Source organism: Mucor velutinosus, assembly GCF_035048745.1.
Source record: "Mucor velutinosus strain NIH1002 chromosome Unknown tig00001564, whole genome shotgun sequence".
Lineage (NCBI taxonomy): Eukaryota > Fungi > Mucoromycota > Mucoromycetes > Mucorales > Mucoraceae > Mucor > Mucor velutinosus.
The window spans coordinates 218245-243177 of NW_027041906.1; the positions used below are offsets into that span (position 1 = coordinate 218245).

Consider the following 24933-nt stretch of genomic DNA (forward strand, 5'->3'; position numbering starts at 1 on the left):
GTGCACTTGTGGAAGCTTGTGAAGGCGACACCAGTGACCTAGATAGTAAGAAATGTAGTATTTAATGTTAAATCAGATATGTCTATCCTGCTTGGAAGCATTGCAGAACGATGACAACCTACAATTTGATATCCATACAGCCCACTACATTCAGATCGAAACGAACAATGTGTTTCTATAGATACTTTGTGCTAAATTTATGGCTTTCCATTCAATAACGTACTAAATTACAGCCAAGTTTGGCTGTTTTCTAACACTGATATCTCATCGTACAGGCTGTTTTAGTCCGCCAGATTGGCACGAAACGATTGCGTTCGAGTAGCAGTTACTTCCTGATGCTATATCTCAATTTTTTTTTGGGTCATGACAAATCGATGAAAATCGTCATTTATCCATGAGTAATAGCAAGGGAAAATAGTAAAAAATCAAACGATCGTGTTTTTCACCCCAAAAGCGAAGACTTTTCTATGATATATATTAGATCAAAATAATACTGGAGATTCGAAGCATCACTAAAGATTATTTTTTTGAGAACTTTGTATGTAAAATTTCGACATTTTCGCCCAAACCCTCATTTCATATTTTTCAGTGTTACTCGATATCTCCATTTATAGAGGTTTATGAAATTAGTACCATTAGAAGCGCCTCGGCGAGCTGTCTGTTATTGTAGTAAGAAGTAAGGCATGACAACGACGACTTATATAGTCGAATTTGTTAAAACGTTTATTTATTTATTTTTAAATTTTGTTTATTGATTGAGCCACGAACACCAAGAGTAGGAGGTCATGGTGAAGAGGCGGGTGCAATTTAGATATGAACATACGGATAAAATATAAGATAAAATATACTAAAAAAAATAATAATAAATAAACTACCTATTAGATAGTTTATGTTACAGTTGGGAGTGGCACTTGAAAACGTTTAAAAGATGTTCAGAAATGATGAGTCGAGTCGATTTTGAAGCCTGCGAGGAAATGTATTTAAGCACCACCGTAGCAGCCTGCTTGGTAAGCTCCAAGGAAGTATGTACCAAAAGCTTATCTAACAATATTAAAGCAGCTCAAAAGTAATATTTAAAAGAATTCTTACGTGTTTGCGTATCATTTGATACCAATTTTGCTCAGTTTGCTTAAACTTTTGGGTACCGTCGGTCAAGATGAGAAATGCAAGCAAACTGATTTTGAATAGGTAAATTTGAAAAGCAAATTGAACAAGATCTAGACGTACTACTTAAATAATATTACCATCATTAAAAAGCCAAGCTTTTTTAGTTTTTTGGCGTTAATATTCACATTTCAAACATGTGAATTGAGTAAGCTACAGCTTCCTGAACTAAATCTTTTTACGCAAAAACACGAAAAAATAACGCTGTTAACGCGCTGAGCTGGAAAAACTGCTTCACTCAGAATTCACTTTTTCGATGTATACACAAATGTACTTGATCCAAGATCTACGCTTACTCAACCCGTACATTATAATGAACAAATAAATACTAAATATTTGATATCTATAGGAGTACTACAAGCTGATATTCACTGATTCCAATAGGGCGTTGTATAGCGTGAACGCTACTTCACAACAACTTTGTGTTGACAAGCAACTTGCTCTTGATAGGCAATTGATTCAAGTTATATGCTCGAGTGAAATGTGTTTGGTTAGAGAAGGGAACATTGAATTTAATCTCGAGCTTTCCTTGCTTATGATGCAGCGATGTAACATCAATGTAAGACGATGATTTGGTCGCACTGCCTGTGGGTTGGTTTCAATCCATCTCTCATAATTAATCACGCTAGTTTGCAAAATATATAGCTCATCTACAAGTAGCAGCTCATTTGAAAGCTCTTACAATCCTACTGCATTGTCTTCACGTCATGTTGGTCCATTCATTGATAAAACCAGCACTAAAAGTATGTATGAAGATTAATTTCACGATATCAATGAAGCCATCGAGCATAGGCAAAAGAAATTTATTTTAAGGTTACTACGAGCTCCTTACTTACGTTTACGACAGCTCGGATGGTATTATCAACAGGGCAGTTGAAATTTCACGTGAAATAGCTACAGACAAATATCCAACAAGCACATTCACAGCCAAAGGGGACCTGTGCCAATTGAAAGAATATGAATATTCTCCTGAATCCGAAAGTCTTGTCAACAAGTTGTGTAATGAAGACAAATCAGTAATGGGATGGCGCACAGAACTTTTAAGCCCTCATGTTTTCGCAAACAAGGGATTTGATTCAATCCCCAATGAAGACTGGAGATTGTCAAGTTTATCAAAGAACACTAGTAAATTATACATTTAAGAAACAGTTGATATTTTATCAACATTTTTGCTGAAATGAATAGCGAATCTACGGAAAATGCCAAGAATGATGGATTAGCTTGAAAGAATTAAAGGAAGCTCTGCTTATAATTAAATCCGCACAAACCCTTCGTTTCTGGGCTTCAATACCTTGTTAAAGTTGCTAGAAGCATTGTTTAATTATGTTTACCTATTGATGCTAGTACGCTTCTATGGCGACATACAGTCTTCGAATAGTTTAATTATCTCTCTATATATATACAGATGTCATTATCATTGTTTATTACGAGTGTTTATGCTTCGAATGGTTCTCTATCTTCGCTTCGCTTCGGTGAGAACCAACCTGCGCAGCGACAGCTCGAGCTACCGTTTGCCCTTGCGTATCTTATCATAATACTACTACGTTCAAGCTGACCCTCTACTTGCGCATGAAAACCCTTCATATTATATGTGGATCTGATTCTTATGTGATGCTCTACATCCATATACACGTAGCTACTTCATATACGGGCAAGAAGAATACAGGTATTTCCATTTTTTAGTCCTTAGTGTCCCTAATACAGCAAAATATGAGTGCATTTGAGCTGCGTTCTCTCACGTTCATGGCCGTTTTAGATTGTCAGAATAGCCCCAACCGGTTGCTCTCATCTGGCAGTTACTTTCTGATACTTCTGCTCAATTTTTTGGGGACCAAAAAAAAATGGCCAAAATTCTACCAAAAAGCATGAGGTACCCCTCATGGTTTTCATCGAAAATCAAACGATCGCGTTTTTGACCCCAAAAATGAAGACTTTTACTGTGGTATATCTTGAATCAAAATATTTCTATCGATTCAAAGCAACCTCTGAAATCATCTTTGTGGGATGTTGAGTCTGTAGCGGTTGCGGACATTCAGTAACTCAGCAAGAGTCGGATCATGATTTACATTGTTTCTCACTGTCTACATTAGGACATTAGGTTCGACACAGAAGTGAATCATATAATCGATTATGATGGTCTCTGATAGTGAAGGATAATGATGGCTACAGATCGTATCATCATGGCTGATTGAACGAATCAGATCCTTCAATTGACTGATATTAGATAAACATGATACGATGTAATGACTCAGTTGAAACAACAAGATAGATTGATGATTCATCAGTAATGATCTCTTATAAATAGGATGTGTTTGAATCAGTTAATAAATCTTAGAAAGTTTTCGTATCTGGTTACTTTTATAGTCTTCCTTTTTTGAAATCTATCTTATTTTGTTAATACTGTATCTTTGAATACAACATGGGACTTTGATATGTAAAATTTCGACTTTTTAGCCAGAAACCTCTTTTCATATTTTCATAAATCATTCGATACGTTTATTCAAAACATCTATATTACTTAGTACCATTAGATGCGCCTTGAAAAGTACTCCAGGAAAGCCTAAAGGAGTATGGGATTATCATCAGATTTTTATAGTCGAATCTGGTAAAATAGATCAATTAAATCAAAAAATGCTAAAATCTGGCCAATCTTAAGCAGACAGTTAATCAACATTTAAATTAAATTTAGCTGGTAAGGTCAACTGACAAACTTAATGCCCTTCTAATCGTGAAGGCAACAATAGATGCTTTTGGAGCTAAGTGGAAGCAGATGCATAATACTATTGTTAGACATGCTGTTTCTCTTTGAAGTATATATTTAATAGCGCCAGTCCACCAAAATGCTTGTAAGATCAACTTCTTCCTTGTTGATGCTTGAGAGTGTGAGGGTGCCGGATTTTAGGTTTGTGTGGTATTCTAGGTAGTCTTGGTTTGTTTCATTGGATGATTTGATAAGCACATCCGATGTGCTTGGCTTTTCAATCAACAAGGCTCCGTACATCATCCATGCAAAAGCTATGACCCTTATATTGCAGTTTTTTTATATATTTATTTATTTTTGGTGGATTGATTCCCTGTAAGGAATCATATTATTTATTGGCTGATGATGAGATTTTTGGGATCATCAAGGGGCAGCAGATGGTGGTGCTAAATACGACAGAAGGAGAGGAAGTCATCTTGCAATTTTATGGGATGAAACGCTATATATTTGCACTATCTAATGCGCAAACATCTTTTTATTACCTTTCAAAAGCATTAAATGCCCTCATAAGGGCTCTAGAGCCAGTTATCTTGTTACTAGATTGGACGCCAAGGGAATTACTGTAGACTAATCTATGTTGTGTAGCTGGATGCTGATTGCATAGTATTATCATATTTTCTCCCCACTGTCAACAACGTGAGATTATAATTTTGCGATTAAAAAGCTCCTAAATAAAGAAAAATGATTTAAATAATCAAAAAGAATTTTCCTCTTAAATCTAACATAAAATTTATTGAAATTATCTCGAGCATGCCTTGCTGGTACAGTATTTGTCAGTTTTTTTAAAATTAACACGATGGTGCAAATCATGGTGCAATTTTAAGTCTGGGCTCTTTTCAGCCATATTCTAACTTGTCAAACGATTTCGAATGGCGTTTAAACTTTATTTTTGGAATCCAGGTACCAAAAAATTTCGTGATCCGTATGCACAAAAAATTGCCAAGCACCGTACCTTTATTTAATGTGAATATCAACGAAAAAAGGCCAATATCACTTTTTTTTTTAAGCAAAGAGAAAAAAGTTTCGTGTACTAGTAAAGCATAACACGACTTTATGCAATAGTTGCATAAACAACGTGATTTGCAAATCAGAGTAATGACAACACAAAGTACACCAAACACGAGCGGATCAATGTTACAGAAAACAGGAAGAGGCTTAACCATCTTTGACTTTGAAAATCAAACAATGACTCCATCAATAATCCTCAAAACTGATATTTCAGCCTGATTTGGGAACGGGCCTCTTAGTCATGGGATGTTTTATGAATCTATACATGTAAAAATAACAAAGCAAAATTCAAATAAGCCATGTATTTTTTTTTCATTCAGGACAAGGATTATCTTTGTTGCCATTGGCAGGAGCAACTTCTTTTGAAAACAGCATGGCTCACTGGCCTCAACTTCAAGCCTATCTGATCTGGTCAAGTAAGCTAATATCGATCGATTCTTCAACGAAATGGACTCTTTTGGATTGAATTCAAACATGGCCCCTAATTTTCCTTGTATTACCCATCTGAAAGTGACGTAGACCTTTGTTGATGTTTTATGCAAATCAAACATGGATGATTATCTTTAGGTATTGGATTTCAAAACAACAAACGAAGGATAGACTAACTTTGACAAGCAATTGCAATGCCCTGATGGAACAGATAGAAAACATGTCAATGATCCATGCCAATCATGACAAGCAACAAGACAAGACTGGCTCTTGATCGGATGAATCAACTAGTCACATTGGGATAAATTTACAGTGTGAAGAGGTCCCTTCTTTTTCCCAAATCACCCTCCAATACTACACCCCATCTTTTTTTTCTCTTTCGCCTTTTTACCTCTCTTCCCTTTCTTCTTCCTTTTTTACTTTTATATTAACCTTCTTTTTTTTTAATTAAAAAGATTAAAAAAAAAGTGGGAATTTTATCTTGTTACTGTCTTTCTTTGAAAACAATTTTTTTCTGATACATCATTCATACAACAAGTACCTAAACAATCCTTTGAAATCGAGAAAAAATGGATAGAAATCCTGTTTTACAAGGCAAGTATCAAATCGTATATGGGATATTGAACAAAATGCCCAGGGAAAAAGGGGCGAAAGGGGGAGGAGTAAAAAAAAAAAAAAAAAAAAAAATAGCGAGAGATGCTTACTATTAAAATGCAGATTTACATACCTTTCATAGCACGGCAACTACATCAGCTCCAAATACTGATTATCAGGCAAATAAAATGACAATGCCAGATCAAGATAGCAGGATCGTGTTCTCCATGCCACCAAACACCAGCACAAATCATGCAACGGATACCCAGACTACCTCTTTTCTTGATGGATTGGATTTTGGATTTGATTCAAGATTGTACCAGCAACAGCAATTGAATCCGCAAATGCACCAACAGCAGCCAATGCCTGTTCATCAAAACGAGGGTTTATACTCGCCTAATCAGTTTTATCAAATGAGTCCCCAGCAGCAACAAATACAGCAAATGCATCAACAGCAACAGCACTATATGCCTGTTTATCAGCAGCACCCTCTTCCTCCTCATATTCATCATCAGCAACAGCAGCAACAGCAGCAGCAACCACAACATCATCATCCTCATCATCAACAACAAGCACATCATCAATTACATAATAATAACCATAACAACAGCCAAATACTGCTTCAGAGATACAATAGCAATGGAAGTACTACCAGTAGCACAAACTCACAGCCTTCTTATCTATCAAATTACAGTCCAATGGCACATTATAATGTATCGCTCCAACACCAAAATGATAGCAACCTGAACAAGATGCTGTATGCTCAACACCATCACCAGCAACAGCAGCAACATTTACAGCAATTGCAGCAGCCTCACAACCTACAGATGAACAAGAAACGCAAGGCCAATGCTGGTGCAAATAATATAGACTTGTTGGAGGATCATTTATTACAGCAACAAGCAGGAGGAGGTATTCAAAAGAAAAAGACCAAGGCTAAAAAGAAGAAGGTGCCCAAGGTTGTTGATCCCAATGCACCACCTAAACCCAAGAGAAAGACTGGACTGAACAAACCACTCATCTTGAGTCCAGCATTATCTGAGCTGATGGATGGCGAAAAGGAGGTAGTGTCAGAGTGCGTTGAGCGTGCAGGGATGTATATGCTCATATTATGTGTGTGTGTGTGATATAGCTTTCAAGACCGGAACTCGTTCAAAAGCTGTGGAAATACATCAAAGGCAATGATCTCCAGGATCCTGCTGATAGAAGATTTATCCTTTGTGATGACAAGCTTAAAAAAATATTTGATCAGGATCGTATTAATAGTTTTGGTATGAACAAGGATTTATCCGCTCATTTGACGAAAAAGGAAGAGCCTGCCATCAAGCAAGAAGAGGTGGAGGAAGGTAGCGAGCAAAAAACAGATACCACTGCTGCAGCATACACAGCAGCAAACACAACAACCACAACACCAGATGAACATGATGATACCAAAGACTTGAATACCGCAGTATCAGCCATTACCACTACCAGCGAGGACGTAGCTACCACTGCTGTTGCTTCAAAAGACAACACAAATACTACGCCTCTTCTTCTCCTGCAAGAAGCCACTCCATCTGAAGAACCCATAGTAACTCCAAAAGAAGAAGATTTTTTATTGAATTTATAAGTCTACTTCTCCCCCCCCCCTTTTTTTTTCAACACTTTTACGCCCCCTTTCTCGCTCACCTCCTCGTTTCCCTCCCCTTTACTAACTCCTTCAAGAAGAAGGGATCATACTGTATACATGTATACATCTATTCCACCTTGTTTCTCGCTTCTTCTATTGTGATAACCAACATTTAAAATACTATTAAAAAAAATCATAAATTTTTTCTTGCATTTCGTATCACCTTCACCTAAAAAAAAAAAAAAAAAAAAAAAAAAGGATATATCTCCATTGGAGGCTTCCCATTTCACTCTAGTTTTCCTTCAAAAATACGTCCATCTTTACCATGTTTGCAAAAATTAAATAAAAAAGAAATGTTTTCTCAACATTTATATACAAACAAATAAACTGCTCAACTGTATCGCAAAAGAGTGGTTGCAACAACAACAACAAAAAAAAAAAGGTTTGCTTTTGTGTTCCACCACCGGAATGCCCATTAACAGTGTTTTCATCATCCTGTTCCGTAAGGTCGCAGCAAATGGTTGATTTTGTACGCAATACCATTAATGGCTTCAATCGCATCTGTGTCCACTATGGCATGGTCATTCAGCACGATGCGTTTGGAGAAGAAGTAGTATTTGACTTTGATTGTTTCACCTGGGAGCATTGTTTGCAGTGGTGAATGCAATCGCTTGAGTGTATCAGCATCAATCTTGCTATTAGGAATGATGTGGTTTCGCAGGAAATCGTCGAGATGATCTCGGGTGTAGACATCCAATTCGTTTTGAAATGCAGAGTTCACAGGACAAAAGACAGTAAACTGATTATCTTGCGCATTGTCTGTGTTGTTCAGTAGCTTGAAGATGTCGTCCACTTGGGTCAAGACATCCATAAATGTGGATAATGCTGGGTCTGGTGCTAGCTTATCAAACAGAGACTGCTGAAAGCAGGATGCTCTGTAGTCTGGTGCATTGGGTTCGTACAAGAGGCGCTGCTGCTGCGACATGGCGACCAAGAAGGATAATAAGAATAGTAGCAATAGGATGGGCTGCATAATAGAGTTACAAAAAGGAAGAGAGGATTTTCCATGCATTTTTCTTTTTAGCTCGCAAAAAAAAGACGAAAAAGCTGACACGGATCCCTCTGTTGTTTATGATATCATTGGATAAATAAAATCTGATACTGTAACACCCACCCTTAAAGTGTTTGAAAGGAATTCGGAAGGTACTTCAATGTAATAAGCCCATGACTCAAAAGGGTTGGTTATCACACATATTTCACTCATAATAAACAATAGACTAAGCTTATAACATGTTGGAAATCAAATCAAGTATTACCTCTTCCTTCTTTTTTCTCTATATCACTTTTTTTTTTTTTACTTTCTACATTTCTTATATATCATGTCTGAAACCATGACTCCAAACAGTGACAATGTCGACACCCGGCTTGTCTTGATAGATCAACTCAAAGACTTTCTCGTCTCGGCACCTAATGAACAATCTGAACCCATCAAACAACACCACCTGCCATCTGGCGAGTGCATTTCCTGCGTGAAATGGCACGACAAGTTCTACATCTCGGGCACTGACATTGTGAGATGCCTTACATTTCGATTCCAAGCCTTTGGAAGACCCGTTGAGAATCAAAAGAAGTTTGAAGAAGGTGTATTCAGTGATTTGCGCAATTTGAAGCCAGGCACCGATGCTATCTTGGAGGAACCCAAATCTGCGTTTTTGGATTTATTGTTTAAAAACAATTGCATTCGTACACAAAAGAAGCAAAAAGTCTTTCACTGGTATTCTGTCCCTCACGACAGGTTATTTTTAGATGCCCTGGAAAGAGACCTGAAACGTGAAAAAATGGGTGTGGAACCTACTTCAAAGGCTGTGGCACACCCCGCTGTTTCCATTAATTTGGACACTACGCAAGCGATGTTTGATGAATTTCGCAAATCAGTATTGTGCGAGCTCAACCTCGATACCATCTACAAGCAAGAACAAAGTACCGAGAGCAGCACCATCTCGGATACAGACTCTGCCATGTCGTCCCTGGCCGTCTCATCACGTGAAGGTGATCTCCAAAAGGCTTCCTCTACTATATTCGGTCAGTTCTCTTTGTTTGAAGGCTCACCCACATACAAACAACGTAGACGTCGTGTAACTCAAAATGAACAAACAGCACTTGATGATAACACTACCCGATCCAGAAGAAGATCCACCGAATCAGCCCTAGCAACTCTCTCTGCGCTTCCTTCCACTTCATCTTGCCGCGTGACAACAACATCCAGAAAGCAAGTAGCCGTCAAAGAAGAGCATTATAACCACAATCAGCACCATCATCATTCGGCAGTGCGTCATTTTGAATGTCCCTTGCCTTCCTGTGGTAAAATTTTTAAGCGTTTGGAGCACATGAAGCGTCATTTGAGAACACATACTCTGGAGCGTCCTTTCCTTTGTGATTTGTGCGGCAAGCGATTCTCCAGATCAGACAACTTGGCTCAGCACAAGAAGACACATAAGCGCAACAAGCCATCCCAAAGCCAACTACAACAACAGCATGAAGAGGGAAAGTACCATCCTGATGAGGACATGGAAGATGAGGAAGCTCAAGGCGAAGAGAATGATGATGACAGCACAGGGGATGATGACGATGATGATGATTACGTTGACAAGCGAGTTCGTATCAAGTCTGGATATGGTGCTATCGGTGGTGGCCGACTCAATGGTCAAGCAAGACGTCGCATTAATTATGCAAAGAGTGATACAAAACCTTATTCTGCCGCTGTCGCTGTCAATCCACCAGTCTCAAGAGCAGCATCAGCCAGTAGGGGTCGTGTAACAGCTCGCACTCGCAACGGTCGTCATGGCAACAGCAGCAGAACAAGATCAGCACGTCGCCAAGCACCTTACAGACACCGCTCTGCATTGGATACTCAAGTCCTGTATGATACTGAAGACTGGTCAGCTAAATTTGAAGATGTAGAGTGTGTGAAATCTATCTTGTCGCCCACACTATGTCAACAACAAACACAGCAGCAGCAACAACAACAACAAACACAGCAGCTTGTGATTCAACCTACCTTATCTAATTCAACCTCTTCAGCCAACTCGTCTTGCCATTCCTCACCCACTATATTTGAAAACAGCATGTGTCCGCCCATCATCAAGCTGGAAGATGTGGATTTGTTCTATGACTTGTCCTATCAGCAAAGATCGCTGCAACAGCAACAGCAAGAGCAATTAGCATTGGTAGAAGAAGAGTTCCTGCCTTCCATCATGACAACAGACCGCAAAGACATCATGGAAGATGAGCAGTATCCTCAAGAATGGCAACAACGCATTGATTGGCAGCAGTACTCTTTGCCCACCTCGCCTACCATATATAACTACACAACAGAGGACTTGATCTATGATCAAGCGCAAGCCCACAGCGACATGTATCTGCTCCCTGCCTCTCACACACATCATCCATCAGCGTATCCCAATGCTTCATCCAATGCTTCATCGTGTCTCGCTTCACCTATGCCAGCATTTCTCATGACGCCCAACACACACAGTGCTGCTACCACTGTTGCCAACAGCCCCATCATCGAGGAAGACTACTATCACCCGTATTACTCTGATGAGAGCCCTACCATGACGCCCATAGACTGCTTGCTCCAATACTGAGCTGTCGTCGTCTATCCATGTAAAATGTAAATGTATATTTTGTAAATTTCTTTTTTAGATACAATTATGTTCATATAGTACAGAAAAAACCGAAAAAGACCTTAAAAAAAAAGCATTGCATTCATTCCACACACACACTTTCAAAAAAAAAATATCATTATCATCTTATTTTTATCATCTTATAGTTAGTAGTTATAGTCAGTAGTATCGAATAAAATATCAATCAATATATACAATATCAAAAACAATTGAAACGCGCTTCTTTCTAGTACACAGTGTATTCTCAGATCTATTAGGTTTATTTACTTTTGCCGTACAATGCTCTAATTCTTGGTGTAACTTTGTAGCCAAATGTTTCCATTTCTTCAAGCACCATGTGGAAGCGGGGATCTTGCTCATAAGCCAGCTTTTGTGCTAAACGAACATAGCAGTGTTCAGGTGGAACAATGTCGTAGCTCTTCATTTCTTCAAGATACACAAATGCGTCCTCATAGTTCTTTTGTGTGCATGAGAGTTCCATCATTTTAGCGTATGTATCCAGGTTGGGTGTGATTTCAGCCTTCTTCATCTCGTCAATCACAACATTGCCCATGCCCTTCATGCGAGTGTGGATGCATGCTTCGAGCACCAAGTTGTATGTATCTACATTGGGTTTGACACCTAATGCATGTGCTTCGCGGTAAGTGGCAACGGTGCGCTCTATATCCTTTGCATCAGCACAGGCTGCAACAACCACGTTGAAAGCAGATATATCCACAGCCTTGTTCTCCTTCTTGAGTTCTTCCAAAATGTAATAGGCCTTGTCAATGGCATCCACATCCTTGTCCAACTGTTTGCGAATAGGTAAAGTAGCACGCAATGTAGGAGACACACCAGACACTCGCATGATATCCAACACATTGAAAGCACTCTTGAGATCTCCCTTGACAATGAACGCTTCCATCAATGGCGTAAAGTAATGTTCTTTATAGGGGTATCCACTCGTACTCAATTGACGGATAGTATCGGTGGCTAGTTTGGTGTTTCCAGTCTTGGCAGCAACTCGAAGCACGTTGAGTAAGGTTCCTTCATCAGGGCGCATAGAATAGGTGCCAATCGCCTTATCCCAACAATAGTTGACAATCTCTTCGCTATCATTGTTGGCTCCCACACGCATAGCATCCAAATAAAGACGAGGTTGAGATTGCACGGGCAAACCAGCGTTCTCTGCCTCCTTCAACACACTGAAGGCGGTAGTTGCATCAGACAAACGAAGCGAGGCACTGATGATGGTAGCGTAACATGACAAGTTGGCTTGTACATTCATTTTCTTCATCTCCTCCAATGTGTCCAAAGCATACTCGAGTTCATCTTGCTTGCACATACCCCTCAGCAAATGGAAGTAGGACGATGTCGTCAAAGGCACTCCATTTTGCTTCATTTCTTCCTTCAAAATGTTTTGCTGTTTGACATGGCCCATATTAGCCAATGTCTCTAATACCAAGTTGTAATTGTCGACAGAGGGTGTCAATCCGTTCTGCTTCATCTCTTTCAAAGTACGCATCACGCCCTCTTGATCTCTGTTGCGAGCATAAGCGGTCAAAATGGCATAGTATGTGGTTTGATCCAATGTGAGGTTGTGTTGCTTGATCTCCTTGACAATGTTCAAAACGTTTTCCAAGAATTTCTTTGGTGCTCCCTTGTGGCGAATTTGATAGTCGAGACGGCTGTGAAAGGTAGCCAGTGGCACTGCAGGATGGCTTTGTTTAATAATGTTTCTTTTGGTGACATTGGCGTTGGCCATGGCTTGCTCAAGAACAGCTTCTCCGTTGCTGGCTTCGGTGCTTGCAAAACGCACTTGTCAAAATAGGCTTGAGTCGCTTTGATGAATGTACCCATTTAATTACTTACTGGAGTTTGCATTTCTTAATGCCCATTGCTTACTCTTTAGCTTTAAAGGCTGTGTAGCTGCTGTGCTGATTCTAGTGAGAATAAGTCTATTCATTGATGATAACTAAAATGAACAAGAAAAAAAAAACTAGGGCAATTAATTTTTGTCTAGGGGTGTGGGGGGGCCATCAAAAGTAGGGCTTTCAATCCAGGAAAGATGGTCGCCAGTCGTGACAGGGTTGCTGTCAAATCAAGGAAGGTATTTCAGATGTCGGTTCGTTTATTTGAGAGGGTATGCTCGAAAATCATAGGTTTGGTGAAATAACTCATAAAGTGTATTGTCATCAACAAATCATGAGCTACGCGACGGTGAATGTCCAAGAGACGATATACGTTTTTAAAGGGTCGATGTATGATGTACATCTGATGCTATTATATACAACTGTGGCGAAAGCAGCCGTTTCTTGAATAACAAGAGTGCCTATTGATATAGGAAATCGTCCCATAGCCTCACCATTTACAGAGCTATACCAGGCTTAATCTATCAGTTTCACCTACCTAAGCATATCCTCGGTCCCTTTCTGTCCTACCCCAGCGCCTCCGGAAATACCTCCTTCAATGATGTGTTGTGGAGTGAACAATTGACGTCTGGCATACCTTACTTGCTATGGCTGCGCGAATTTTGCTCTGTCCCAGACAGTGGCATGTAATAAGCAGGTTTGGCTATATTGTCTTTGCTGCTATTGCTATCACTACTGCCTCCCGCATCATCGTGCAAGAAGGGTTTGTGAGATTTATCGGTGTTGATGTAAAGTCTAGTGAACTCTGATGCTTCCATCTCGTTAGATTCCTATAAAGCTTCGTCTTAGCACCGTATTAAACATAAACAAAATAACACTTACCACTAGGTACTTGGAATGCTTAAATGTGTCTAGAAATGAAGGCAACTGATTTATGTCAGGTGGAAATTGCAGGTTGCGCTGGCTCACAGCAACATATACATAGACACAGTTTATGTACCTTTGAAAATCAAGCCTTAGACCCTCCATCTTTGTAAACTGCGAAAGCCTTGTTCGCTTCAACCGTATCCACTATGAATCATACCAGAATGCTGATTATTTCAAAGCATATAATTTACCATTTGATGCTGAGCAGATAAAAATTAACTCAAGAGTGATGGCGTTGCGATTTGCTTATGAAAACAATTATTTACATCATGTTATAAATGCACTTTGACCGCTTCAATCCAAAGCCATGAACACTTGAACAAATCTCGCTAGATACCCCTCTGGTCCCTTCTTTTAGAAACAATCTACTGATAAATGAAATAAAAGCTGGTTAGCATGAAGTAGGCTTTATGTGAAATTGTAATTCAATCTCAGTATGCCACTAATACCATTTTTCTTACGTGCTTTTGAGCAAAACGACTCACTTTGAGATGCTGTAGCTTCCTCAATTCACATAGCTAATATGCCAAAATTGACGCTCAAAAAATGCAGCATCTTGGCTTTTTAATTATGGTAATATCATATTTAAAGCATGTCTAACTTTGGCCCAATTTGATTCTCGAATTTAACTGTCCAAAAACGGTTTGTTTACGCTTCTCATCTCGACTGGTGGTATACAAAGTCCTAAGCAAATTGAGCAAAATTAATACCAAACAATACGCCAATATGTAATAATTTTTTTAATGCCACTTTCAGTTGTTTTGAATCAGCTAGGTATGCTTTTAGTATGGTTTTCCTCAACAGTTACTAATACACTGCGCAGCAGGCACAGCTATGGCGGGGCCTGAATTGTACCTTTCCCAGATGCTCAAATTCGACTCGACTTTGCATCTGTTGGCCGTTTTTGGCAGATTCGACTATATAAGTCGTCATTCCCATACCGTACTTCTTAAGACAACTATGAGTAACTCATCAAGGCGCTTCCGATGGTGCTAATTACATCAATCTTTATGAATAAAAATATTAAATAAAATCTCAAAATATGAAAAGAGGTTTTGGGCGAAAATGTCGAGATTTTATATACGAAAACCCCATAAAAATGATATCAGGGGTTGCTTTGGACCAAGAGGAACATTTTGATTGCATATATGCTATAACAAAAGCCTTCATTTTCGAGGTCAAAAACGCAATCGTTGAATTTTCAATGATTTTCATGAGGTGTCCCTCATGCTTTTTGGTCGATTTTTGGTCGATGTTTTTTAAGTCCCAAAAAAGTAGAGCAAAGGTGCCAGAAAGTATTCGCTAGACGAGAGCAATTATTTGGTGTTGCTCTGACAGTTTAAAACGACTTCTAACGCGAGAAATCACGGCTTAAATACACCCAAAATGCGCTATGTTTTGCATACTTTTGAGTAGCAAGAGATATATCTTGTCGTAATCAAAGGCAATTATGACTGGCAAGTAATCTCTTACGGTAAAGGTTGATGACTAGGCAAAAGCTCTATTGATAAAGTACTTTGACTACATGAACACAGGACTTACCTGTGCTGATTCATGACTGAGCTTTTATCAAAGGTTGCTGCTGGGAACTAGTCTTTCGAAAGCGGTTTGCCACTGATTCTTGAGCAGTGTATGTATATATCTACAGGTATAATACAAACTTTGATGTAGGTAGTTTGCATTAAAGACAGACTTTCGGTAAAATATATAAAATAGATCCAGATCTGACGCATGGATCACAGGTCTCTAAACTAAGGTGACATCAATAGCTGTGGATATAGGATGTAATCACAAGTGATTACTGCGTTTAGAGGATACAGCACTTTTTAAATCGGTAAGTGAACCATGCTCATAATTATTGCGTTAACGATGGATAAAATAGGATCGCAATATTGAACAAAACCTTCAAATGTTACAAGCTATAACTGGTTCAATGTAAGCTGCCTTTAGATTGCGCATTTGCTGCCTTATTCTACGTACCTCTCGCTAATATCGCCATGTTTGTGGATCCAACTTGACATCACTAGTTTGAAGGAAGCAACCATATTTTTTTCGATCGTTGCTTTTCGGTGATCTTTTTATTGAAACATCTTTATTCAGCCCAAAAATCATTATTGAAAGGAACTGTAAATAGCATCTATATTTCGATGCTCTGTAAAGGTCCCCATTTTGTGTATAAGCGATAGCCATATTCAATTCATTCAGCCTAGAGCATACTGACGACCAAAACACAGCGTCATTTGATGATGCCGAGCCTTGTATGCCTCTTTGCGAGTATAAACCAGGGTTGTATTGAACGGTTGCTCTCAAATCAATGCATCCTTCGTAAAAGCCATTTAAACACAGTAGCCACCATGGTTTAAATCACAAAACATGTACACTGTATTGTCTTGTGATGCAACCCCAAACAATCGATACAAATTGTAATAGATTACAAACCATTATCATGAGTTAACCCGGCCAAATCAAGTCTCTATCAACTCGCTTTTCTGTGTTATACAGAATTTGGCTGTCGAATTTACAGAAAGATTCTCTAGAAGGATATTAATTGGGAAAAATCTTCCCGAGGTCATGTATATTATACAAACATACAGGGGTCAATTGATAATTGGAATGTTTTTTTTGTCTGCCTTTGAAAAGAGCACAGATGTATGATCTGTCTTGTAAGAAAAAATCAGAGGAAATACGTGGGTACAGCATGGCTTCAGTGTATATTCTCTTATCAGTCATGGTAGATGGGTATATTTTTTGACAGATTTCTGTATGAATTACATAATCAAATTAGAATACATTTCATATGTTATAGGGTACTTTTTTTTCCCGTCGTATCATACTCTTAAATTGCCCTTTTTTTTAACCAAATCACTTTTAACATTTCCTGATCTTCTATGAAATTAAAAATAAATTTGATCTCCAGGAAAAATGCCCAGAGTTTCCGTTGTATGTTTCAATTCTTATCAAATCAAAAGACTTCCTTGCTAGACATAGTTGAAAGCCTAATTCGAGTGTAACGTGGAAAAATCTCGGTAAATGCCTTATAAAGTTACAGATGTAAATACCAACGAGTGTGGGGAAACTTGAAACTAGCGGGTAACTGTGTGAATTTGTCGTATTCCATGAATTAAATTCCCATTTGTAAGGCGACACTAAATACTAAATGGATAATTAGAATGGTCTTCTGGTCATATAGTAGTGGTGCAAACAAAACAAATATAGAATAAAGCATGAATAATTTATTAGAAATATAGAAATACAATGGAGCATCTTTTTCGAATGCTATTAATAATGGGGTGAGATATAATTGTATGGTACAGGGTTAGAATTCATCTTCGCGAGGAGGAGGTGTGTGTGTCTTTTTGGCATCCATCTCTTCGTCAGCAATTTGCTGAGAGGGTTTAGGAAGCATAATCTTCTTCACTTGCAAGAAGTGGGCAACCATACACATGAGAACCAAAGCAATTGTCATTCCCATTGTTGTAATTTTACCGGTGCGATAAGCAGGTGCTTCAGTAATTTTCCAGGCTTCGACATTGACAAAGTTAGGAACCAAATTACCAAGAGCGTTGACGATGGCAATAGCTAACGCACGAGTTTCTCGATCGCACGAATACGTCTCGTTAAGCCAGGTCATCATGATAGGAGAGACACCAAAGATAGGGGGAACCATGTAGGCACATACTAGCAAGAGAGCAAAAGGTACATGACCGCCATTAACAGCTACCAGAATGATGTACCAAAGTAAAGTGAACAAGGAACCACCAATGATGTGATAAGCACGAGGGCCCCACTTGTCAGAAAGCTTGCCTTGGATAATAATGACAACACCAACCCAACACCAGATAGGAACCATCATGTAGTTGGCAAATGAAGCACTGTAGCCAGAAGTCTTGAGAATGATGGGCAAATTTTGGAGAATACCCATACCCATTTGCATACAAATGAACATGCCAAGGAACAAGTAGATGAAGGGAGTTGCGAACAAATTACGGAAAGTTTGCATGTTCAATCCAGAGACCAAACCGCTGCGACCTTGGCGCTCGAGACGAAGCATGGCAACTTGACGCATTTCACCCTTAACAAAGCGAGTGTTGTGAGGGAAATCAGGGAGCACAAAGAAACCAGCAATGCCAATGACAACAGCAATCAGACCTTCAATGATAAAAAGCCACTTCCAACCACGCATGCCGTGAGCACCATCCAAACCGCTAGCAATAGCACCAGAAATGAGACCACTGAAAGCACCAGAGACTTGAGAACCAGCGACAAAGACAGCAGTACGAGTACCTAATTCTTCGCCAGTGTACCAGGAACCGAGCAAAAAGACAATACCAGGATAGAAACCAGCTTCGGCTAAACCTAGACAGATACGGAGACCATAAAGACCTCTAAAGTCCTTGACCAAAGCCATGAAGCAAACGACAGCACCCCAAGTGAACACAACCATAGGCAACATGATACTAGGACGCACTTTGGTAATGACATAATTGGCAGGAATTTGCAAGACAATGTAACCGATAAAGAACATGGTGATGGCCCAATTGTACTGGTTACTAACAAGATGCAAGTCCTCACTAAGACCAGTAGTTTGAGCATTTGGCATGTTGTTTCTGTCTAAACCGTTGGCAAAGTAGCCCCAGAAAGCCCAGATCAAGAGACGGTAATCCAGCAAACGCACAAGCTTCTTTTCAACTTCTTTTTCGCGAGCAGGATCATTCAAGATGGTATCTTGCAAGGGAGCAGGTTGATCTACACTACCAACATCCTCGTATTTTTGGCTGTCAACATGACTTTCTACTTTCTCTTGATGTTGCATAATAAGCTAGAAAATCAGAAAGAGAGAGAGAGAGAGAGAGAGAGAGAGAGAGAGAGAGAGAGGAGAATGCTTGTGAAAATGTAACAATGTGAGTTAAGCTTATATAGTTTTCGATCTAGTACAAAAGTCGAGAAATTTCTCCCCGCATTTTACACGCCAATGAATGCAATTCCATGGCTTTTAAACGGGAAACCAAGCTGTGTGGATCAGAATACCAATCAATCATCCGCTACCCTGAATTGGGAATATTGGGAATTCTCGATCTGTGGGAAAACGTTATGCCCTTAAGCAGTTAATATATCAGAAATGGATATTCCCAATCTAAAATGTACAAATTATCTCTATGAAAACGCTCTACTAGTTTGGGTATCTAAATTTGTAGATAAATAGTAGACGAAATCTGGGGAAAAGCATCTTTGCTAGTAGATGTACAAATACGCTGCATCTTCTCATGTTAGTAAGTTCCAAGTAGCACAATAGCACTTGCTGTAGGGACAAAAGGGACCCACATTATTTTATGAAATCCGCCATTACTAATACACTCATTGTTGGGGGGCACATTGACACAGGTTGAGATGCTTCCACACAACCCACATTACTTTAGCTTATGTAATTACTGTTCTCCGAGGAATACAAACAAACAAAAAACCTCTTTATTTTATAATTTACAATGACAAGATATATATATATATATAAGAGTACTATTTAACAATCCCAAGGCTTCTCAACAGTAGCTGCCCATGATCCGCTCTCTGCTTCTTCTTCTATACCCCAGGGTTCAATCTTGGCCTGGTCTCCCCATTGACCATTGGGTTTATCATCGCCCCATGAAGCATTGGTGATATTGATATCGGGTTTCTCTACAGCAGGCTGCTCCCAGTCAGTAGTAGGTATCCAAGGTGCTTCATCGTGCTTATGAGAGTTCCATCCCACTCGTTTTTGCTTCTTCTTGTTCTTTTGAACTAACTTCTGGAATGATGAAGGACCGGCGGATGTAGGTGGTTCATGATGTGTTGTGCGACTGAATTCGCGGCTTGATCTTTTATTGACACTCTGATGATGTCCTCCGCCGCCTCTGGCTCCTCTATTACCTCTATTATCAAGCCGTTGGGGTGGAGGTGTATATGTGGTCTGAGGTAAATTGCTGTGTAAATCATCCATGGCAAAAACATCGTCATTTTGTTGATGTTGCTGATGTTGATGTCTATGGTTTGGAGGATTGTAAGACGCTCTTCTTTGTCTAGGCTGTGGAGGAGGCGTTTTTGCTTGATACGAAGGTGATTCATAATGATGTCGACCCATAGGATTAACATTGGTATTTGGTCTGGGCATGTCCGCACGAGTGGGTGGCGTGCTGTCCTTGTCGATATCTTGAAGCCATTTACGCTCTGTATGTCCACCAAAGGGCGATCTCACGACAGCCGAGTACTTTCCACCGTGAATCGATTGAGATAGGAACTGTCTCAATAAATCATAGTTGGGCTCCTCTGCGAATCGTAACTTTCTAGCGTATTCAATAAACTCCAAAAATCCCTGTGGTAGGCCTGCACATAGATCGGCCATAAACGTATCTTCCTTGATCTGCTTCATTCTATCCCATCCAGCACGAGAGTTGCGTGCCTGGATGCCTGTCCAAGGCAATGTCCCAAATACCAAATCCAGCAGTAAGTAGCCTAGACTCTCTATATCATCACGACGAGCATGCGTTTTTCCTCGATGAACATTCAATGACGCATATCTTGCTGTTCCTGTCTTGTTCTTGATGTTTCTTTTGACCTCTGGGTAAGGCTTGTCTGTGCGAGGATCTCTCCACCATGTCGTCAATCCAAAGTCGACAATGTAGAGCTTGGGATGCGGTTCATTCCACTTTTTAAAAACCTCTTCACACGTTGGATGTACGTACTTGATATGTGGCATACCGTGATCGTCGGATATTTCGACCATCTCTGCTTCAGGCAAATGGCATTTAGACGAAAATAAAAAGTTGTCTGGCTTAACGTCTCGATAAACAAGGCCTCGTTTGTGAATGTGCTCTAATATTGTCACCTAAATAGCTGGTTAATTGTTTTTTAATGCAGATTGTGTGAGAAGGCTTGTTACCATTTGACAACCAAATTCAACGACAGTGTCGATGGAAAAGGTTTGAGTCGCTTCTTTTAGCTGATTCACGTTGGGCCCTAGCAGGTCGATAACGATGCAGTCGAATCCTTCATGTTGGCCATGCCAATGGCACTGTGGGATGCCAGCTAAAATGAAAATACGTCAATGCATTGCTTGCCCGTACTCAAATTTGAAATACACTTACGTCCGCCAGCCAATGCATCATAAATGATGCTTTCATGCTTGATTTGAGGATGGCGCATTTTGAGAGGTTCTCTCTTGATTGCGTAGCGTCTAAAAGTATCAATGTCTTCAGCTAGTTTATATAATAAGCGTAAGTCATACTATGCTTGCCATCTTTGATAGATACACATTTACCTTCAAATACTTCACCAAATGAGCCTTCGCCAATACGCCCCAGCACGACCCATTGACCGGCGATAATCACATCTCTGCTGTTTGCACTTAGGTCTGTACGAGTGCTGTCAAAAGAAGCATATTCAATGTTTAGACCATTGTTATAATGCTTGTCCATTGTAGAAGACGCTTTCAAGTGATTTGTGTCGACGGAACGGGACAAGTAGCCTTGGGTTCTCAAATTTGGCTGTTTAATATGAAAAGGACTTGACATTTAAACAGGAATAGAGATGAGATTATCTTGAAGTGTTGTTCATATATTTATGTAGATTAAGCAAAAGAAAAATTTCTTTTAGAAAAAAATAGTACTCGCCTTTTTTTCCATATTTATTCGAGCCACGTTAATATGATGCTTTGCTCCTGAGTGTGTATTAGCTGAAGGCATGAATTAGAGCCCAGGCAAGCATCAGTTCCCATCTTTCTCGAGCTCATTTATCGCCAAACTTGAAGAGGCCTTGGGCTCAAACAGGCCTACAAGTACAGTAACGGCTGCTTTTGGTCAATATGCTATCCAATGCGTGCAAATCATCATTTAAAGCATCGGCATAGGAATTATTGGAAGGAGTTCAATGTCCCTTTATTCGACTCCCTCAAGGCACCAATTGCTATATATCCTGATCTCTTTCACTTCTTTCTCGCTATTCCTCTCTTTTTTCTTCTTCCCACTTTTTCTTCCTGTCTCTCCTATTCTGTTTATCATAATCAATATGCTCCATGTGCAAGAATCATTCATCAATTCTAATCTACTAATGACTCCACCGATGACCGTCATTGTTCAACCTCAACCAAGCAGTTCATCCAGATCAAGTAAAGTGATTGAGCAGTTGGTCAACAAGTATGAGCTCATCCAAAAAGACTTGGCTGCAACAAAAGCACAGGTGATTTATAAGCTTATAGTATGCGTACTTCATCTAATAGTTAGAGTAGCTCGAAATCATCCGTCAGAATAAATTAAAGCATGAAAAAGACACGCTTAATTATACAAACTCCAACAAAGTGTGTCGAAACCGCATCAAAGAGATTATGCAAGTACTCGAATCAAAGCAGAAAGCGTTAGAAGGGACAAAAGGATCATCCTCACAGCTCGAGCTTAAAGTGAAACAATTGAAAGATGAAGCATTGGCATCAAGACGGCAGCTGGAGGATCTAAGAAGAAAAGAACAAGTGCTTGAACATGACCGAGACACTTCAGTCAAAAAGAAGAACCAGATCAAATACAAGCAGCATGTGCTACAGGACTCCATTGATCAGCTCTGTGTTCGCTGTAACAGAGAAGTAGCTCTATTACAGAAAGATCATTCCATCCTGGTTGACCAAGCACGCTACATTACTGAGAGAAACGAACATATGGTTGAATTAATTAGCTTGAAATTAAAGCAACGTCGTCAACACATTGAACACTTGGCATTGATGAAGAGACAACTTAGGTCGAATACGGAAGCATTTATGCAAGATGTAAGAAATCATCTGCAGGCTTTGAAAGTGGAGATAGACGACTCTGCATTGCATACCAAAGACTGCGCGGTGGCTGAAATCCAATGTCGAGGTGAAGTCAATGGCCTGGTTACAAGAATCAAGACAATTGCTGCTGAGATAACTGCTTCTGAAGAGCAACAACAACAACAACAACAACAACAACGATAATTTCATGTTTAGCCATCTTACTAGCATTTAGCATCCATAATCATTCATAATAATAACAGCATCAAACCATGCGACCATACTCTTGCTCTCCTATTTCTATATTTATTATCTACATTTGAACTGTGCTCCTGTATTTGATCCTTGTATTTGTAGACAACACAAAACCAATTGCACTTGAGTTGAGTATTTGTTCTACATATATATGCTACTACTATAATCTTCATATTAGGCCTAGTGTCAACATGTACACCATAGTAGAATAAAATCAGCATGAAATATCATCTCTAATATATACAGTGAACTGTATATCCTGAAAAACTAACGTCGGAGTAACCAATCAGAGATCAACAGCCCCTTCCCCAAGAACATACGCATCTAATTCAACATTTGTTAGCATTGACCTACTGTACAAGAGGGGCTTACCGTAGCGAAGCCAAGTTGCAAAACAATGGCAACTAAGCATGTAATCCATCATTTGGTAGCATTGATTTATATGAAACCCTTATCGTATCAAAGCGAAGTTGCAAAACCATAGTATTCAAGCAATAATTTTGGTTACTCACTTCCATTATTATCAAGCCTACCCAGCAACATAACGTATCAAAATTTGCATGAATTAGTCTTACCAAAATCAATAAGCCTTCTATTTGAGTTGAAAATTGCACAAGCTGGAGAACTTCCCTTCCAGAAAATTTCAGCTACCAAAGATGTGATTCATGCCGTGAAAATAAACGTTATAGAGCAAAGATATAACCAAATTTGACATCTTTCAAGCCCTCACATCTTGGCCTATAGGCCTTTATGAGCCTTCGGAATAACGCCAAACAACGATACGTGAGCAGTAATAACTTCCTGGCACGTTTGCTCAACTCTTTGGGTCAAAAAAAATGGCCAAAAATTGATCAAAAAGCATGAGGTATCCCCTCATGGTTTTTTACGAAAATCAAACGATCGCATTTTTGACCTTGAAAACGAAGACTTTTGCTATGGTGTATATTGACTCAAAATGTTTCTCTCGACCCAAAGCAACCTCTGAAACCACTTTTAAGAGGATTTCATATGCAAAATATGGCTATTTTCGCTAAAAACCTCATTTCATATTTTACCAAATTGCTCAATAAATTCAGTCAAAATACCTATTACAATTAGCACCATTGGAAGCGCCTTGAAAAGTACTTCAAGAATGTATTAGGAAGCGTAGGGTGATCATTACAGTATATATAGTCGAATCTCACAGAATAGATTAAAGAAGTCGAAAAATAGACAAAATCTGTCCAATCTTGAACAGAAAAACAACCTGAGTTGGAATTAATTTTTGGCGGCGGCCTTGCTACTGGCTGACCCAAATGCCTTTCTGATGATGACAATGATGATTGCCATGCTGACTAAATGGGTATCATCAATTTGAAAGGACAATTGCTTGGCTTGAATACCTACTTGATATAGCAAATTTTTATTATCTTTGAATTGAAATGTCTTTGGCGGGAGCCCGCAGGGCAACGCCGTCATCGAGCGCAGCGAGATTGGTCGGCTAGTAAATGCATACAGGTAGAAGTATCAGAAAAAAGAAGGGCCTTTCTTAGAATTAAGTTACCTCCTGAAAGAATAGGCTTGCACAATGTATATTGCATGTGCTGGCCACGAACACGTATTCTATAAAATCAAAGTCTTCTGAAGGTTCATGGAACTGCCTATGGGTGGCTATCACAACGCGCGCAATGGCCAGCTAAAACCTTTTTTGGGCCAGCTCTGAAGAAGTGGGTGTATGGCCCTCTCGATGGATGATGGGAAAATCTGAATATCGCAAGACAGCTTGAAGAGATTAGACCTTAACCGCGCTGAAAAGCTCCTAAACCAGTACAACTGACGAGATACTTGCAGGCCATTTGGACTACACAATCTTCGTCGCGTTCTTGCTGAAATCTATTCAA

General features: G+C 39.4%; 7 protein-coding genes across 7 annotated transcripts; 3 read left to right on the top strand and 4 right to left on the bottom strand.

Moving 5' to 3' along the window:
• Nucleotides 1-6150: 6150 nt before the first annotated feature.
• On the top strand, nucleotides 6151-7565 carry ATC70_010331 (uncharacterized protein; the record flags this gene model as incomplete). Its single annotated transcript, XM_064829550.1, has 2 exons — nucleotides 6151-7020; nucleotides 7089-7565. The coding sequence occupies 2 exons, from the start codon at nucleotides 6151-6153 to the stop codon at nucleotides 7563-7565; spliced, it is 1347 nt and encodes a 448-aa protein (XP_064682052.1).
• A 490-nt stretch (nucleotides 7566-8055) lies between these two features.
• Nucleotides 8056-8598, bottom strand: ATC70_010332 (uncharacterized protein; the record flags this gene model as incomplete). Its single annotated transcript, XM_064829551.1, has 1 exon — nucleotides 8056-8598. The coding sequence occupies one exon, from the start codon at nucleotides 8596-8598 to the stop codon at nucleotides 8056-8058; it is 543 nt and encodes a 180-aa protein (XP_064682053.1).
• Nucleotides 8599-8944: 346 nt separating this feature from the next.
• On the top strand, nucleotides 8945-11212 carry ATC70_010333 (Glutaryl-CoA dehydrogenase; the record flags this gene model as incomplete). Its single annotated transcript, XM_064829552.1, has 1 exon — nucleotides 8945-11212. One exon carries the CDS (start codon nucleotides 8945-8947, stop codon nucleotides 11210-11212), a length of 2268 nt encoding a protein of 755 aa, XP_064682054.1.
• Nucleotides 11213-11510: 298 nt separating this feature from the next.
• On the bottom strand, nucleotides 11511-13196 carry ATC70_010334 (uncharacterized protein; the record flags this gene model as incomplete). The annotated part of the gene is made up of 2 exons (XM_064829553.1): nucleotides 11511-13048; nucleotides 13103-13196. 2 exons carry the CDS (start codon nucleotides 13194-13196, stop codon nucleotides 11511-11513), a joined length of 1632 nt encoding a protein of 543 aa, XP_064682055.1.
• Nucleotides 13197-17344: 4148 nt separating this feature from the next.
• ATC70_010335 (uncharacterized protein) lies at nucleotides 17345-18841 on the bottom strand (the record flags this gene model as incomplete). Its single annotated transcript, XM_064829554.1, has 1 exon — nucleotides 17345-18841. The coding sequence occupies one exon, from the start codon at nucleotides 18839-18841 to the stop codon at nucleotides 17345-17347; it is 1497 nt and encodes a 498-aa protein (XP_064682056.1).
• A 705-nt stretch (nucleotides 18842-19546) lies between these two features.
• Nucleotides 19547-21476, bottom strand: ATC70_010336 (uncharacterized protein; the record flags this gene model as incomplete). The annotated part of the gene is made up of 4 exons (XM_064829555.1): nucleotides 19547-20887; nucleotides 20942-21087; nucleotides 21147-21257; nucleotides 21320-21476. 4 exons carry the CDS (start codon nucleotides 21474-21476, stop codon nucleotides 19547-19549), a joined length of 1755 nt encoding a protein of 584 aa, XP_064682057.1.
• Nucleotides 21477-22107: 631 nt separating this feature from the next.
• On the top strand, nucleotides 22108-23002 carry ATC70_010337 (uncharacterized protein; the record flags this gene model as incomplete). Its single annotated transcript, XM_064829556.1, has 2 exons — nucleotides 22108-22236; nucleotides 22286-23002. 2 exons carry the CDS (start codon nucleotides 22108-22110, stop codon nucleotides 23000-23002), a joined length of 846 nt encoding a protein of 281 aa, XP_064682058.1.
• Nucleotides 23003-24933: the final 1931 nt, after the last annotated feature.